Source organism: Prionailurus viverrinus, chromosome E1, assembly GCF_022837055.1.
Source record: "Prionailurus viverrinus isolate Anna chromosome E1, UM_Priviv_1.0, whole genome shotgun sequence".
NCBI lineage: Eukaryota > Metazoa > Chordata > Mammalia > Carnivora > Felidae > Prionailurus > Prionailurus viverrinus.
The window spans coordinates 34,187,399-34,204,244 of record NC_062574.1 but is presented as its reverse complement, the minus strand read 5'-3'; the positions used below and the strand labels follow the sequence as shown (position 1 = coordinate 34,204,244).

At 41.7% G+C, this 16,846-nt stretch overlaps 1 protein-coding gene across 4 annotated transcripts in view; it reads left to right on the top strand.

Moving 5' to 3' along the window:
* The window catches only part of UTP18 (UTP18 small subunit processome component), a 41,563-nt gene extending 25,081 nt beyond the window's left edge, over positions 1-16,482 (top strand). The window contains exons 11-14 of one of the 4 annotated variants that reach the window (XR_007147067.1): positions 8,778-8,952; positions 13,711-13,783; positions 13,860-14,002; positions 16,398-16,482. Coding sequence is in view for 2 of the 4 variants with exons in the window: in XM_047833979.1 (XP_047689935.1) it covers positions 8,778-8,952; positions 13,860-14,002; positions 15,585-15,609 (343 nt within the window). In the remaining 2 variants the exon portion in view is untranslated. Of the gene's footprint in view, positions 1-8,777; positions 8,953-13,710; positions 13,784-13,859; positions 14,003-15,584; positions 15,627-16,397 lie in introns of those variants that run through there. The other 3 variants (XR_007147066.1, XM_047833979.1, XM_047833980.1) reach the window with 3 other exon arrangements.
* Positions 16,483-16,846: the final 364 nt, after the last annotated feature.

Below are 16,846 nucleotides of genomic sequence, written 5' to 3'. Positions count from 1 at the left end.
TTGGGGCCTGGAGGAAGGGAAAGTGGGACCAGGCTGTGGAGCTTGGAGACCCAGCCGAAATAAAGGCCTAGACGAAGGCCCCTCCCTGTCCTGTGTTCTCCCTAGTCACCACCCCTGTGACACCTGTAGGGAGGGCTGTCTCAGTGTGAGCCCAGCATTTGTGGAGAGTGTGTGCACTGTGGCAGCAGTCATGGCAAGCACAACTTCTGGGAATGAAGCTCCTTTAAAGCGAAGACTAGCATTGTCAAAATACTAATTTTGAGTAATTTTAAGCAGAACTGCCCAGAAATGATCTTCACTTAAAAGTTAGTGTTTTTCTGATCCTTGCCTTTTTTTTTTTTTTTTTTCAAATTTTTATCTAAATTCTAGTCAGTTAGCGTACAGTGTAACATTGGTTTCAGGAGTAGAATTCAGTGATTGATCACTTACATACAGTGCCCAGTGCTCATCACAAGTGCCCTCCTCAGTGCCAATCACCTGTCTAGCCCATCCCCCACCCACCTCCCTCCATCAGCCCTCAGTTTGTTCTGTGTCTTTAAGAGTCTGATGGTTTAGGGCACCTGGGTGGCTTAGTTAAGCATCTGACTCTTTATTTCGTTTCAAGTCATGATCTCACAGTTCATGATTTTGAGCCTGTGTCGGGTTCTGTGCTGGCAGTCTGGAGCCCGCTTGGAATCCTCTCTCTCCCCTTCTCCCTGCCCCCCCCCCCCCCCCCATTTGCTGTCTCTCTCTCCAAAAAAAAAAAAAGTTCCTTCGTGGTTTGTTTCCCTCTCTCTTTTCCCCTCTCCCATATCTATTTTGTTTCTTAAATTCCACGTGAGTGAAATCATACAGTATTTGTCTTTCCCTGATTGACTTATTTCACTTAGCGTTATACACTCTAGCTCCATTCACGTCATTGCAAATGGCAACATTTCATTCCTTTTAATGGCTGAGTAATACTTGATTATATATATGAATATACACACATACGTGTATATACACTACACCTATTTTTTTTTTTAATGTTTTATTTTATATAGAGAGAGCAAGTGAGAGAGTGAGCACGCAGGGGAGGGGCAGAGAGACAGGGACAGAGGATCCGAAGCAGGCTCTCTGGCTCTGCACTGACAGCAGAGAGCCCGATGCAGGGCTTGAACTTGCAAACTGTGAGATCATGACCTGACCTGTGACCTTAAGCCGAAGTCGGATGCTTAGCCAGCTGAGCCACCCAGGTGCCCCACACCACATCTTGTTAATCCATTTATCAGTTGATGGACATTTGGGCTGTGTCCATAGTTTGGCTACTGTTGATAATGCTGCTGTAAACATTGTGGTGCGTGTGCCCCTTCGAAAAAGCACACCTGTATCCTGTGGATAAATGCCTAGTAGTGCAGTTGCTGGGTCGTAGGGTAGTTCTGTTTTTTAACTTTCTGAAGAACCTCCGTACTGTTCTCCAGAGTTTGCCTCTCTTTTTTGAATCACTTTTATTATTTTATTCATTGGGCCCTTTGAAGGACCCAAATAGGAAAAATCTAATACTAGTTTAAACTGATTTGAGTTGCCCTCAGTGTAATGGAACTCTGATGTGCCTGGTCCAAGAACATAATTAGGTTGTTATTGTTATACTTAAAGCAGGGCCTTAATCTTAGAGGAATTTCTGGAGTTACTAGGGAGGTTGGGGAAGAGTTACTGGTGGTAGAGAAGCCAGAGGCAGGAGAGGCAGAGCCCCACTGGTGAGGTGTTGGCTCCCTTTCTCTCCTTTTCTCCTCCCCTTTCTTCCCATCTCTCTGCCTCTCTTCTCCTCTCTCTGCCCTCTCCTGCCCTCTCCCTCCTCCTGCTAGTACTGGTGTGAAACTCCTCTGTCTTGGCTCCTGCTGTTAGGAATTAACTCCTTTGATCTAAAAACTCATCTGTTTGTATCTGTTAATTCTTCTCATTCACTGTCCTGACAGAAAGTAGATGCTTTCTTTGCTTTGCAGTTTTGCTCTGACAGAGCAGTAGGAAAGCTGAGTATGCTGTAAATAGAGATCTCTTTTCACTTATATTACTGTTTTTTATGGCATCTGTTCCTGTAAGGAGTGCTATATACTTTTAGAAAATTTGATGTTAATTCACACAACATCATTGTTAGAATGTACTTGGGAGATCTCTGGACTGTCCTTCATTCTGTAGACAGGGACTGATGCTCTGAAGCGTTCTGTCAGAGACCACTGAAAACATGGACAGAGTGGGGTCTGGAGGCCTGTGGTCTTACTTTTTCAGGTGCAGTGCCTCTCTCACTCCACTGGGTGGAATCTGTGGTTAAATCGTACCTTTGCTGCATCTTCTGTAAATGCAGTAGTGTTCTGTGACTTCCTAGCTGGTCCGGAAGTCCATCAGTAAAAAAAAGAAATAGACATATGAACATCTACTATGTACAAAGCACTGTATATTGAAGAATGGGAAAGAGGTGTGACAGCCCTTTGTGTGCAGAGGCCCTTATGACCTCACCAAATTCAAATGACCTCATAATGTGACTTGGAGAATCTCCTTTGTTTTATTTTATTTTCTGTGCTTACCATGAGGAAATTGCCAGTGTCTCCTGTTGCAGCTGTGGCACAGATCGCTAGCTTAGGCTCCTGCCTTTACTTGGGGTGCAAGCTACAAACCACTTTGGGGTCTTTGCATTTTGAGAATTTTAGGCGAACGCTATAGAAATATGTACTTCTGTATTTTCAGATCAAAGTCCTATCAGGTGATTAGAGATTTGTTGATTCTACTCTTCATCAACTTCTTATAAATACACAAAATTGTCTTTTTATTATGGTTCCCATTTAAGTAATTTCAAACTTTGAATAATAATTAGAATAAAAAGATCGAGCACGAGCAGGAGAGGGAGAGAGAGAGAATCCCCAGCAGGCTCCGTGCTGTCAGCACACAGCCCAACATGGGGCTCGAACTCATAGACCATGAGGTCATGACCTCATGAAATCAAGAGTCAGATGCTTAACCAACTGAGCCACCCAGGGTCCCCTTACTTGCAAATGTTTTCTCAGCATTTACCATGTGCCAAGAATTGTTGTTTTCCATATGTAATTATACACGTGTGTATGTGTGTGTATGTTAACTATACACATATTATGTGTGTATACATATATTTTTCATACGTAAACTATTTCTCATTTTCTACTTCAGAGTATAGGTCCTACTGTCGCCACTTTACAGGTGGAGAAGGGCGAGGTACTGTGAGTTAAATTACTTGGTTAAGGTCACACAAATAGTAAGTGGTAGAGCCAACATTACAACCCACATCTGGCTACAAAGCCTGAGCTCTTAACCATGCTGCTGCCTTTTTTTAAAGGTGTACCTCTCTGTGTTCATGTTTTTAAATATATGAAGGTACAGTTACTAGGAGTTCTGCTAATTAAGAAATCTCACAAGAAGAACATTTATAGTCCAGTTTGTCTTGTGTATGAATCCTTTTGTGCCAATATAGAATCCCTTTGGAAAGTTGGCTTCAACCATTCGGTGCTTCAGCTTTTACATAGCTTTATCTTTTATCTCTTTAAGTCTCTAAATGACCTTGACTTGCTATTTCTCCTACTTAAATCTGGATTTTAAACCCTTAGCTTAAGACTTGCTTCAGGATTTTTGTGATTTCAGCAACCTCTCTGGGTTTGAAGAATGTGGGAGCTAGTCTTCTGTAACTTAAAGCTAAATAAACAAAAGTTTTTCTTTCATCTTTGTATGGTAGTCTGATCCTGCATGTCCATCATGGTAGCCACTAGCCACATGTGGCTAGTTCAATTTAAATTAATTAAAATAAAAATTTGTTCCTTTGTGACGCTAGCCACATTTTAAGTGTTCAGGAGCTGTGTGCATCTAGTGGCTTCCATCTAGGACAGTGCAGATACAGAGCATTCCCACCGTCACAGAAAGGTGTAGACAGTGCGAGTCCAATCTAGTCATTTGATCGGTAAGGAAACTGAGGCCTAAGAGTTGGGTAATTTTAGTTTTGTTTATTGGTTGTTACTCATTAAACTGATTATTGGTAGAGCTGGATCTGGAACCCAGCTCGTCTGGTTCCCAGTTCACTGTTCTTTCCATGCTGCCACTCCCCAATATTTGGATTTTATATTTAAAAAATACTGGATAATTCAGGACTCCAGAAAAATACGAAATTCATTAGGTTTTAGGGCCTGGAGTTAATAGTTCTTTTATTTTAACATTCCCATTGAACATATGAAGTGGGTTTCATGTTACTTCATCTAGAGAATCTTCAAGCCATAGATGTTTTACAATGTGAGGAAAACCTGTTTTATTCAATGATGTGTTTCTGCCTTGGTTTTCTCATTTATAAAAACATTTACCATTTAGCTAGGGATTGTGACGTAGTTAGTGGTCCCATGGTGGGGACACATGTATCCATGTACATCATAAGTCATCATGAGGTCTGCAGTTGAGATGGTATTTCTTAAGAGTGTAAGGAATACGGGTGCTTGGTAGGCTTAGTTGTTAAGCATCTGACTTTGGCTCAGGTCATGATCTCATGGTTCATGAGTTTGAGTCCTACATTGGGTGAGCTCAAGCCCTGCTTCTCTCTCTCTCTCTCTGCCCCTTATTCACTTGTGCTTTCTCTCTCTCTGTTTCTCAAAAAATAAAAGACTGTAAGGAATGGTGAGGGCTGTTGTAAGGGCCATCAGGAGAGGTGTCATTGTAGGTATTGGCACTCCAGCTAAGCACTTGAGGGCCAGGTAGGGTTCAGAGAAAGGCACGGCAGGAAGTAGAAAGGAAGGGTGTGGAGGTGAGAAAGTTCTGGTTTGGATTCTGAGTGGAGTGCAGATGGATGACTCCTGAGGGCTTAGGCCACAAAGGAAAGCAGGAAGGGGACAACTTTTACCCTGTGTCAAAGAGTGTGGACATTATATTGAGTGGAAAGAGCAACCACCAAGGTTTTTTCCAGAGAGGAGAATTCTGGTCACATCTGAATTTTGGGGTTTGAAGTAGATAATTCCCATGACAGCCTTTAGGGGGCAGCAGAGGTACAGGGAGCCTTGAAGTCATTGACATAACCTGGGTGGGGCCGTCACTGGGGACAGTGGGAGCGGGAATATGGGAGACAGGAAGTGATGTTTGTGATGTATGTCATAGCTGCTTAGAAAATTGGGGTGGGAGAGAAGCAGTGACACTCTCAGGCTGCAGGCCTGAGTGGCCAGAAGAGTGGACTTGTCATTGTATGAGGAGAAGGAGGAGTGGTGTTGGGAGAGGTGCATTAATGTCTACAGGCAGGTAGAAGTGTGGTGTGGCATAAAGATGCTGATTTGGACGTGATAGGAGACGGGTGGCCCGTGGCCATAAATAAGGTGAGTGAGACATTAGAGGCAGGTGGCAAAGAGAACCTTGGGGTAAGAGTCCGTGGAGAAAGGGTAACTGAGAACGAGACTAAAATCGGTAGAGTTCAGTCTTAGAGAATTCAACAGAGGAGAGCATTTGAGTTCTGTGTTCAACCTGTTTGCTTTAAGTTCTGTAGGACATCCTTGGCTAAGGTGTCCCCCTAGTTGTGACTATTAAACTGTCTCCAGACATTGCCAAATGTCCCCCCAGGGGCAGAACTGTTCCTGGTTGATAACTACTGTTCTACCTTACGATATCTTCTTGCTCATAATATTAATTTATTTGTGGCCCCTGTGTGCCCTTTCTAAATGTCTTTTTTTTTTCTTTAATGTTTATTTAGTTTTAAGAGAGAGAGAGAGCAGGGGAGAAGCAGAGAGAGAGAGAGAGAGAGGGGGACAGGATCCGAAGCGGGCTCTGTGCTGACGGGAGAGAACCTGACGTGGGGCTGGAACTCATGAACCTTGAGACCATGACCTGAGCCAAAGTCAGACGCTTAACCGACTGAGCCACCCAGGCGCCTCTCTGTGTCTTTTAGCTTTGACACCAACTACCACTACCACCATCACCATCCCAGTCCTAATTCATAAGACAAATATTGATCTGGTTAATTGCCACCATTCCTGTTTGTGGAGATTTTTGTGGGCCAGGACTCTGTGGTTGCTGATCTGCTAATGGGTTTACTGTCCCTGATTCAGGAACTTGCTTCTGCTATGGTTGTGTGTGACTTGCCAGTCAGCTATGGTTGTGGGTGGAAGGATAATTATCAGGTCTGTTTCTTTAGTTACGAGTTCGGGGGTAAGCTAGTAAGCATGCTTATTTCTCTGTTTGTTCCTGTTCTCCTCCTTATCTGTGATACCTTGTTCTGTTCTGTTCTGTTTTGTTTTTTCACTTCATGTCTGCCTTCCCCAGCCTAAGTCCTTTGTCTTCCACAAAACTTCATTTGGCTGCCGCTTCACCTCATGCTGATTTTTCCTTTCTTCGAGGTTCTGGGTCACATATAGAGCTTAGTGTGCTGTGTTATGTATCCTCTTGTATTTCTGGCTATTTTATGCACATATATTTTTTTCTGGGATAAATTCCTTTTGCTATTCTGTATTCCTGTATTGCATACTATTGGACACACAGTTCTCATTCAGTAAATACCACCCACTCTCAGTGGCATATTAGAATTAGTTATGGTCTTTGAGCAGAAATACCACTATAAGTAAGTTTCCATACATCAAAATGGTTAACGTGTGCCAGTTTTGTTCCATCAATTTAAGCAATAGTCAAATAAGAATGAATAGGCATTGTATAAGGAGCCTCTGATGTTCATGATGGTAAGATTTGATCTAAAGTTGATATTTAGAAGAGAGCCGTATGGATTATAACTTTTTGTCCTTAATTAAGGTGGATTTAGCTGTAAATTAGTTTTCAGCAAGATAAGAGATTTGGTGTAAAATAAGTACAGTGAATAGACATTTTGATCCCAGTCAAAAATACAATAAGGAGAAGAGGAAATTTGTCTTAGTTTGGGTTGCCATTGTAAAGACCCCCATAGACTAGGTAGCAGAAATTTATTTCTTCTATTCCTGGCGACGGGGAGTCTAAGGTCAGGGTACCACTGTCACTGGGTGCTGGTGAAGACCCTGTCCCAGGTTGCAGATTGTCGACTTCTTGTTGTGTCCTCGCATGGAAAGAGGGAGAGAGCCTCTGGGGTCTCATTTAGGAGGGCCCTGATCCCATTCATGAGGGCTTCACCGACATGCCCTAATCGCCTCCCTCAGGCCCCACCTCCTAATAAAATAAGGTTTCATCATAGGAATTTTGGTGGGGCACAAATATTCAGTCCATAACAAAATTAAATCAAGGATGTATGTGGTGTCTCTTGAGTGGTTAGTATGGACTACATGCGGTTAGCTCTACTGAAAGCGTTCTTAGGATCGAGTGAGAAAATGTGTATGTAAGGAATTTGAAGACTCGAAAGCACTACCATACTGTTTGTGTGGTTGGCTGTCGTTTCAGGCTACAGAACGTGTGTGAACTGAATTGGTCTTGTTCATGCATCGTATCTGGTTCAGTGTAGGCAGTTGGTACATGTCTGGTAGGAATGAGAACACACTTCGTGGAATGCGTGTGTGTCACTCTTGTGACTTAATGTGTCACTCTTGTGACTTAATGCATCTTTCGAGTTTGTGTTGCATTTGCTGATAAAGTTTGAATTAAGTACGTATTGCAAGTCCTTTATCCTTGTTCCTTATAAGTGGTGCCCATAGCAGGAGGTAGTCTGAACACTGAGGTCAAAACTTTTCCTGAAAGTTCTTGTCTCGGAGTGCCTCGGTGGCTCAGTTGGTCAAGTGTCCAGCTCTTGATTTCAGCTCAGGTCATGACGTTACAGTTCGTGAGTTTGAACCCTGAGTCGGGCTCTGCGCTGACAGTACGGAGCATGCTTGGGATTCTCTCTCCCCCTCTCTCTCTGCCCCTGCCCGGCTCTTGTTCTCTCTCACGCTTGCTCTCTCAAAGCAAATAAATAAACTTTTTAAAAAAAAACCTTAAAAAAAAAAGTTCTTGTCTGTGAAATGATTCTGTTAATGGTAAGGTTGTCAGGATTTACTTTTTTTATAAATTTTTTTTTTAACATTTATTTATTTTTGAGAGACAGAGGCAGAGCATGAGCAGGGGAGGGGGAGAGAGAGAGAGATACAGAATCTGAAGCAGGCTCCAGGCTCTGAGCTGTTTGTTAGCACAGAGCCCGACACGAGGCTCAAATTCACAAACTGCAAGACCATGACCTGAGCCGAAGTCGGACGCTCAACCGACTGAGCCACCCAGGCACCCCGTCAGGATTTACTTTTTATGAGTATTGGGTGTAATTTGTTGCTGGTGAATATTTCTGTAAACTCAGAGTGGACATATTCCCGGGAGAGTAGAATGAAGAGACCTGCTGTTACAGCTGCTACTCGGCCGTTTTGACGGTTCCCACAAATATGATAGAAGGAAAAAGAAGAGGCGCTCTAAATAGGGGAAGGACAGCTCTCAGGCACACTTTTCGCATGTTAGGTTGGCCGTACACACTGTGGGAGTGGCAGGCTTGGTCTCTCTTGTTCACCTCTGCACTTAAGTCTGGTGCCTGGCCTAAAGGTGACATTCAGTGAGTGTTTATTGAAGGAATGAATAATGGAGAGTCTGTGCTTTCTTGGGTTTTCTAGCTCGTAGTTGAAAAGCTGTCAGACTTAACAAGAGTTTAGGAAGGCTGCAGTAGAACCGGTAGAATGTGTCTAGTTTTTGCCTGGGATGTACTCTTCAGCCCTGGTCCCTTTGTAACATAAGACCATACGATTCCTGCAAAAACCAGTTTGTGCGGTTCAGTCTGTATTGATTTAGGTTGTGAAAGCCCTTCTGCTTGTTTTTTTAATCTGTCCTATTCCCTTTTCTCTTTGCAGTTCTAATTGTGGAGTGGTAAACATATACAATCAAGATTCTTGTCTCCAAGAAATAAACCCAAAGCCGATAAAAGCTATAATGAACTTGGTTACAGGCGTTACTTCTCTGACCTTCAATCCTACTACAGAAATCTTGGCAGTTGCTTCAGAAGAAATGAAAGAAGCAGTCAGATTGGTAATATGTCTTTACCTTTAAAAACATTATTAATAATCTTAAAATGTAAGTTGAAGGCATGGAAGGATGGGAGGAAAGGGGAGTGTTGGGTTATTTTAAAAAGAGTAGCTTCTTTGGATGTAGACATTACTAGATTGTGGCTTTTGGGTGTGGTTGTAGAAATGATGCACAGTAGCCACCAAATTTGTACTAAGGAACGTATTTAAGGCAAATTCTTCATGTTTCTACAGTTTTCTTTCCTTATCTCTGCTTCTTAAAGCATGATTTTCTTACATTTTGAAAATAAACTGAGCTTGAAAATAAATTATGTAAAAAGATTGCAATTTAAAGGGCTCAGTACTACTTGTGAATATGCCTCTGTGCCAGGAGTCCCCAGGACCTTCTCCAGGTTTGGTGATTTAGTAGGACTCCCAGAACTCCGTATATGGTCTTATTCACAGTGAAGAGTTATTACGGGGAAAGGATACACAGCGAAACCAGCCAAGGGATGGGTGCATGGGGCAGTCTGGAGGAAGCCAGGCACAGACTTCCAAGAGTCCTCTCTTAGTGGAGTCACACACGACATGTTTAATTCCTCTGACAAGTTGTGACCACATGTGTTTGGTGTTTTCTTCCGGGAAGTCCCTCATTAGGGACTTCGTGCCCAAGGTTTTTATTGCTGGTTGATCACGTAGCTACACTCTGCCTAACATGTACCCAGATTTTAGGCTCCCAGAAGGAAAGACAGGTGTTGAGCAGAAACCGCATTATACAAATGCTTGAGGCCTGGTGAGCCATCCTTATCATTTAGGGAAAATGTCACATCAGTGTAGGGAAACTGTTTACCAGTCAAGTTCCCAGACATGATCTAAGAGTCGTCCGTGCGAGCATGCCTTCCTGAGGATAGCAGCCTCGGGTCTGTGTTAACTCTTTTCTGCCCCACCTCAGAGCCCATTTTAAATGTCATCGAGTCTCTGTGAAGTTTCCTACTCTTCAGGCAGAACCAGTTTCTTTATTCATTTCACAGTTATTTGCTCTAGGCCCCAGGTAGACAGATGGCACAGAGCTTTGAATGGCAGCACTGGCTTGTGTTGTTACGTGTATGCTATCGCATTATAAGCACTTTACAGAAACTATTATTTTTACCTTGTTGACTTAGCAAAGCTTCGACCAAGTGTAATAGCGTATAGTTTCCAAAGATTTATAAAGACTTCTCACAAAAATGTTGAGCCAAATAACAGTCCTCAGAGGATTAACTCCCCCAAAGTCAGCAGCTAGTAAAGGGCAGAACTGTGCTTATGGGTTCTCCGTTCTTCGTAGAACTTTCATGGTTTTCCATCTGAAATCCTCTGACCCTTAGAACGTGTGCAGAACTTGAGATGGCAAGTGGGGCAAGGAGGAGGCCAAGCTCTGCCTGTATCACATAGAGCAGCTCTGCTCTGATCTGTGCTGTATATTGGCATTCTGCATAAGATTTTCTTGGAAGGAAGAAAGAATTCTGTTGGAAAAGAGTGAAAAAATACAGCACTGTGTTTTATTGCCTCTGTGTCGAATGAATTGTTTGATAAATGAGAAGGTTCTAATTCAAGTCAGCTTTAAAATCCCCACTCCTCTAATGGGAGTGGTGGACTAGCACACATTAACCTTTTATCATTTTAATGGTAGTAAATTGTTTTAGAAAACCATGGGATCTATCTCCTGTTGACATAATATATTCTGCAAGACGCCTAGTAGTTAGTTCTGCCTAGTTTGCTTCAGTGATCATGGCAACATTTATGGTTCTTTACTGTGGCAAAATCACACAAGGAATTCATTAGTAACAGCCAAATCCCATTTTTTAAATGGTAGTCAACCATAATATCTAATGGAAAGTAGCCAGGCATAGCAGCTTCAGAATGCCTCGGTGAAACAGCGTTAGTATCATTAAATGCAGTCTCTTATAATGATCCAAACAGTTCTGTTATCCCAGCACAAAGCAGTGAATATAAATCTAAGCCATTGCACCAGTAAGAGACACAGAAGTTAAATTGTTATTGCATCTACAATCTTTGATGTAGTAGAAAGTTGTGGAACTGGTTATCTATTAAATTAAGGATGAGTGAGCTTTTCACTTGTTGAATTTTGTTACTGGGGCCCTTAAATGTGATGACAGAAATAGTGTTGGAGGTAAAGGGAACTTTCTGAGGTAAAGAGGTTGGGTTTTTATGGGCTTTTTCTTCATTAACAGTTCACCTATAGTTTTGGATACAAGGGCCGTAAAGAGAGGTTAGAACACAGCTGATGTCTAAGCATGTGGGTGGGAGCCATTGGTCTGAGAAGAAAGTGCTAATGCAGTGAGAGAGTCCACTGGGGGACCTCACAGATACATACATGTGAGTCTCTTAGGAGACTGTTGTAAACGTGGTTTTGCTCCTGAGAATCAAGTCAATACAGGAGATAAAATATAAAAATACATTGTTGATAGGTTGGTGTCTGTCCTCCATTGGAAAAACACACGGTCCTCTTGTGTGAAGTCATGGCCACTGTATACGGTTGTGTAGGCTTTTGGTTGCCTGAGGGTACCGCATCTAAGGCGACACCGTTTACATCTTAAACTTTATTAAGAGTGTGTGTTTACCATAGTGTTTCTGGCACTCTCTTCTTTTTATTTAGCTACAAAAATAAACAGCTCCCGTCTGGTGGACATGAGTTTTAAAAAATTGATATGTGTCTTGTGCCCCAATTTTTGCCCCACAGTGAGCTCCCTGTTTGTAATAACGAGTTGACTTAAGTATGAAGTTACATTGAATCCAAATTAGGAGACTGCTTTTTCCAATTTAGGTTAGAAAATAAAAAGCATGATTTAATATAATTATCTTTAAGAAGTCATTCAAATACAATGGAATACTACCTGGCAATGAGAAGGAATGAAATCATGCCATTTGCAGCAATGTGGATGGAACTGGAGGGTATTCTGCTGAGTGAAATAAGTCAGAGAAAAACAGATATCCTGTGTTTTCACTCATATGTGGATCTTGAGAAACTTAACAGAAGATCATGGGGGAAGGGAAGGGAAAAAAATAGTTACAATCAGAGAGGGAGGCAAACCATAAGAGACTCTTAAATACAGAGAACAAACAGGATTGATGGGGATGGGGGGAGAGCAGAAAGTGGGTGGTGGGCACTGAGGAGAGGGCACTTGTTGGGATGAGTGCTGGCTGTTGTATGTAAGCCAATTTGACAATGAATTATATTTAAAAAAAAGTCATTGAAGTAGAAAGGTTGGTTCTGGTGTATTTTATTTTGGAAGAGTCACAAAAGACTTCAAAGTCCTGCCAGCAAAGTTAATGAGCAAGCGTCTGGAGCACGGTTTAAAAGTACCAGGTGACACATAGGATGGAGACCAAAGTTAGGTATAGGACAGTTCTGTTCTTGGCGCTCGTAGGAAGTAGTTACTTCCTGATTTGCTCCTGTGATGCCTTGGATCACCTGTTCAAAGTTGGTGTGTGCCTAGAGGATGCAAACTTACAGTGGCCTAAGCAAAATGCAATTGAGAAGCCAGACCACTTATTAAAAATGCATATAATTTCCACATTTCCAAACTAAGAGTAAAAAGATTTTGCAATGTTCATATTGTGGCTCTTCTCCTAAAATAATTAGTCTGCTTTAAGTTGTCGTTGTTCTTTTTAAATATATTTTTCAAGGAACCTATATAAAGAGTGGTGTTTAAGAAGTTTACAAGTTCGGATCAAGTCTGCCAGCTTCTTAGCTTTAATGGGTCAAGACCACTTCTCATTAGCACTAATGCCTGTGCATTGATGCCGTGCTGTGCAGGCAGAACCTGGTTCCTGGGAAAGTTGAGAATAATTGAAATTGCTTGGAGATCCGCAGTAAGCTTTACTTTCTTGACAATATGGTCAATAGGTATATACCAGAAGGAATAGGGCCTAATAAGTGACTCACTGAAACCTGTTCCACAGACGAATGTGTTTATCACTGGGTTTTACCTGAGGCTCGTCTACGAAATCACCTTGTTTGGATGGTTTAAAGCCTCATTTAAAAGTGTGGAGGATGACAGACTGCCAAAGGGAAATAGCTGAGTGAGGGCTCTCCACACATACTGGGACACTAAGGTCCTCTATTTGTTGGAAGAGCTGGAGAATCTTTGAAAGTGAGAGTTGTTAAAAATCCTAGTGTACTTCGGGTAACTGCTTCCATGCTGGGGTTTTATTTACCCACAAATCGAGTGAGGACTGGTTGCATCGATCTTGGACTTGGCTCATTTTCCCCAACAGTGGAGTCTATTGGAGAAAGAGACAGTGCCCCTCATGTTTAGGCCTGGTGGTGAGCGTTTCATCTCTCTTTAAATCAGAACACAGTTTTCACTTGACAAACCAGGTTTCCATGATTTTGTCTTCCTTGAGAGGAGATTGAAAAAGACAGAGAATATATCATAAAGCAGAAAAGTAAAGTATGGAAAGGAGATTATATGATACTGGAAGAGTTCGTATGACTTTGCTGGGCTTCAGTTATATAAAATCAGACTCTTTGTAACATTTAAAGTATCTGTTCCCTGTGACCAAATTTGAGTATTGTTTACTGTGGTCATTAAGTTAGAGCATTATTGAGTACTGCTATTGACTTTTTACTTTAGTGTATTCATTTATTTAGTCAGCAAACATTGGAATCTGGCAGGTGCCATGCTAGATGGTGCATTAGAAGCATCAAAGAAATGCTTTCTTCTCTTCCCTCCCTTCCCTCTAGGTTAATAGCACATTGAAAACCAAATTTTAATTTCAGAACACTGCTCCATTACGAGAGTTGTACATCATGTGTACTACAATCAAAATGAACTTTTTGTTCCAGCAAACAGGTAGAATGAAGACTAAAATTTAAGAAAGAAGAGTTTGTAGTTGTTGTGATTTAAAGCTTCATATTATTTCCTACAGGTGCACCTTCCTTCCTGTACGGTATTTTCAAACTTCCCCGTCATTAAAAAGAAGACAGTCTCTCTTGTTCATACCATGGATTTTTCTCCCAGAAGTGGGTACTTTGCCTTGGGGAACGAAAAAGGCAAAGCCCTGATATATAGGTGGGTGTTATTTATGTTTAAACGTCAGAAATACCCATAACGTTCTTTTGAAAGTATGAAGAGATACTCTTGTTACATTCCCAGTTCTACACTTGACACGCAGTGTCTTAATCAACTACAATGATACATTATTAATTGTAGAGTGTTTAGCCTGACTGTCCTCTTCATTATCTAACAAAATGCATTTCTCTACCATAAAATGTGACTAGAAGAAAAGTTCGCCTGAGGATTTATTTATTAATTAAAAATAACTTTATTTATTTATTTGGCAGTAGTCAAGGAAGAGTAGCCACTTTAGTTTTTAATATTTTTTTTAAGCGTATTTATTTATTTTGAGAGAGAGCACAAGCAGGGGACGGGCACAGAGGATCCCAAGCAGACTCCACGCTGTCAGCACAGAGCCTGATGAGACTCAAACTCCCCAGCCGTGAGATCACAACCTGAGCCGAAATCAAAAGTTAGTTGCTTAACCGATTGAGCCACCCAGACACCCCAGCGTAGCCACTTTAATAATATTGCGGCTTTCTTGGTGCCTTATGTCTAGATGGACCTTTGTTGATTTGTTAATTCACTACCTACTTCACTTGATATAAGTGATTTTTTTTTTTTTTGGAAAAGGTGCTGCTTTCTCTGTAGCTGTGAGCTGTAAATAAGAATGTCAGCCACAGAGATGTCTAAAAGTTACATTCTGTCCAGGTTCTTTTCTGCACTCAACACACTTGGTTATAAGGTGGGAACAAATAAAATCTAACTGCACAGTTGCTAGAGATGCAGGTGACAAGGTGGCTCTTCTGGGGTTGCTGACAAGCTGGAAGCTAGTGCCTTCCATCACAGCCCCCTGTCCCTTCTCCCTTGTGTTGGTGGCGAATGTGTGTAGGACCCTGTGTTTATGTTTGTATGCTTTAGGGAAGGCCTGCTTCCACAGACCTAGAATCTGGTTTGAAGAAGAGGAGAAATGTAAATCAGTTTTAAGGAGATAGTTGTGAAGAGAGGTTATGGCAAAGAGTAATGGGGTCTCAAGTTCTGTTCAGAAAGGAAGATGGTTACACATTCCATCATTCCACCATTGGAATGGTTGGTACATTCCATCATTCTCACTTGCTTGCAGTCGTTTGTGGGGTGATTGTTTCAGTTTGGGTTTTCAAGAATGCAGATTCCTACCGCACTTACAAATTCTCTCCCAAAACTTTGGTTTATCTAATTGAATTTTCTTTTCTGAAGTTTAAGCACCGGAGGCCATTCACATTTTATCCAGAGCATTGCTGAGTGGGGAGACTGTTTCTAGCAAGTGTGTGGGACTGACAACCTTTGTGTTGGGTGTGGCTGGTCAGGTATTTCAAAGACTCCAATTCGATGCTTTGGAGCAAGCTTGATGCTTTTAGTAAAACCTGAGGTAGTAGCCTTAGGATCCTTCAGAATGTCACATTGAGGAGTCTTAACCTAGCTGCCTGTTGAGAATGATTATGAATACATTTTTTACCCCCCAAAAATGCTTCTTCAGTGCCATTCTGTGATCTGATTGACCATACTGTGGGTAATCACAAAGTTGTTTGTTTAGATGATTTGTCTTTTACTTTTTCAGGTTGCACCATTACTCAGACTTCTAAAGAGATTATATGAAGTAAGCAAATCCTTTTTTATTGATTCTTCAGGTTTTAAGGTTACACCCGTTGCTGCCAGTTGGCAGAGGGACCACATGAGCTGACCTTTGTTTCCTTGCCCCAGGGTTGCTGTATCTTTAGATAGGGGAGCGGGATGGAAGTAGATCAGGAGCAGCGCAGCTGGACCTGAACCTTCCCTGGGAATTTTTATCCCAAATCACAACAGTCTGGTTCTCTCTTTCTGAGGTCAGATCTCTAATATACTGCTCAGTAGTGGTCATCAAAATTGTTATTACTGAACATTTAATCCACAAAGGCTAGATGTAACAGTGAGAGATGACAATCTTCACATACAATTGTAACTTCCATGAGCTCACACCCTCTTATTTTGTATGTGTTTCTTGAGAAATTAAAAGTGGCGTGCCCTGTGGCTAGTTGGTGGAAGCTTGTCACAGAGCTAGTTAGTGGCTGGTCATTAGTTTTGCTGCCTAGTATTTAAAACAGTAAGACGTGCTTCACTTTCTATGGCTTGATCTTTGATGTGGAAATATAGTAGTTCTGAGGTTGAGCTTTGCAGTTGGCCTGTTACTCACAATTGACTAAGTTGGTCTTCTCTGAGATTCTTACATGTTGAGGAGACTGTGGGAGTGCATATCGCTTTAATGTTGAGCAAAACATCAGCCAAGAGGGGAAAGCAGCCTAGGTTTCCTGCCTGCCCAAACTGTATAGCCAGCACATGTTTGTTGATGACCAGCAGTTATAAATCAAATGTATAATTTCTTCTGTTTTCTCAGATCCAGTTGAGCCGGAAGAGAAGCCGTCTTGATCTTCCCAGAAACTTTCTGAATGTGTGATAATATATGGCTAATGATTTACTGAGCCAGCTGTATTATTTAAGTTAACAGAAACGTTTTAACAAACACATAGCAACTTTTGTTTGAAAACAAGTGTAAGTTGTTCTTCCCTTCCTACCTACACACAAGCACACTGACTTGGATGCATTTCTTTTCAGACCACACAGAGATTGGAAACACCTGTCTGCAGCCAGAAATAACACAGACAGATACTCTATTTCACAGTTTACCCTACTTAAGATTTCCCTCTTTCCCAGCATAGAGCTCTCCATGCTAAGCGAGGTTCTGATGAGCGATGGAGTCAGTTGGCTTGAGATGAGAGCAGTGAGGGCTCATGGGATTAATTTTGAACTTGCAAGTTTTCTTGGAAAGGTGATAATGGAAATGAG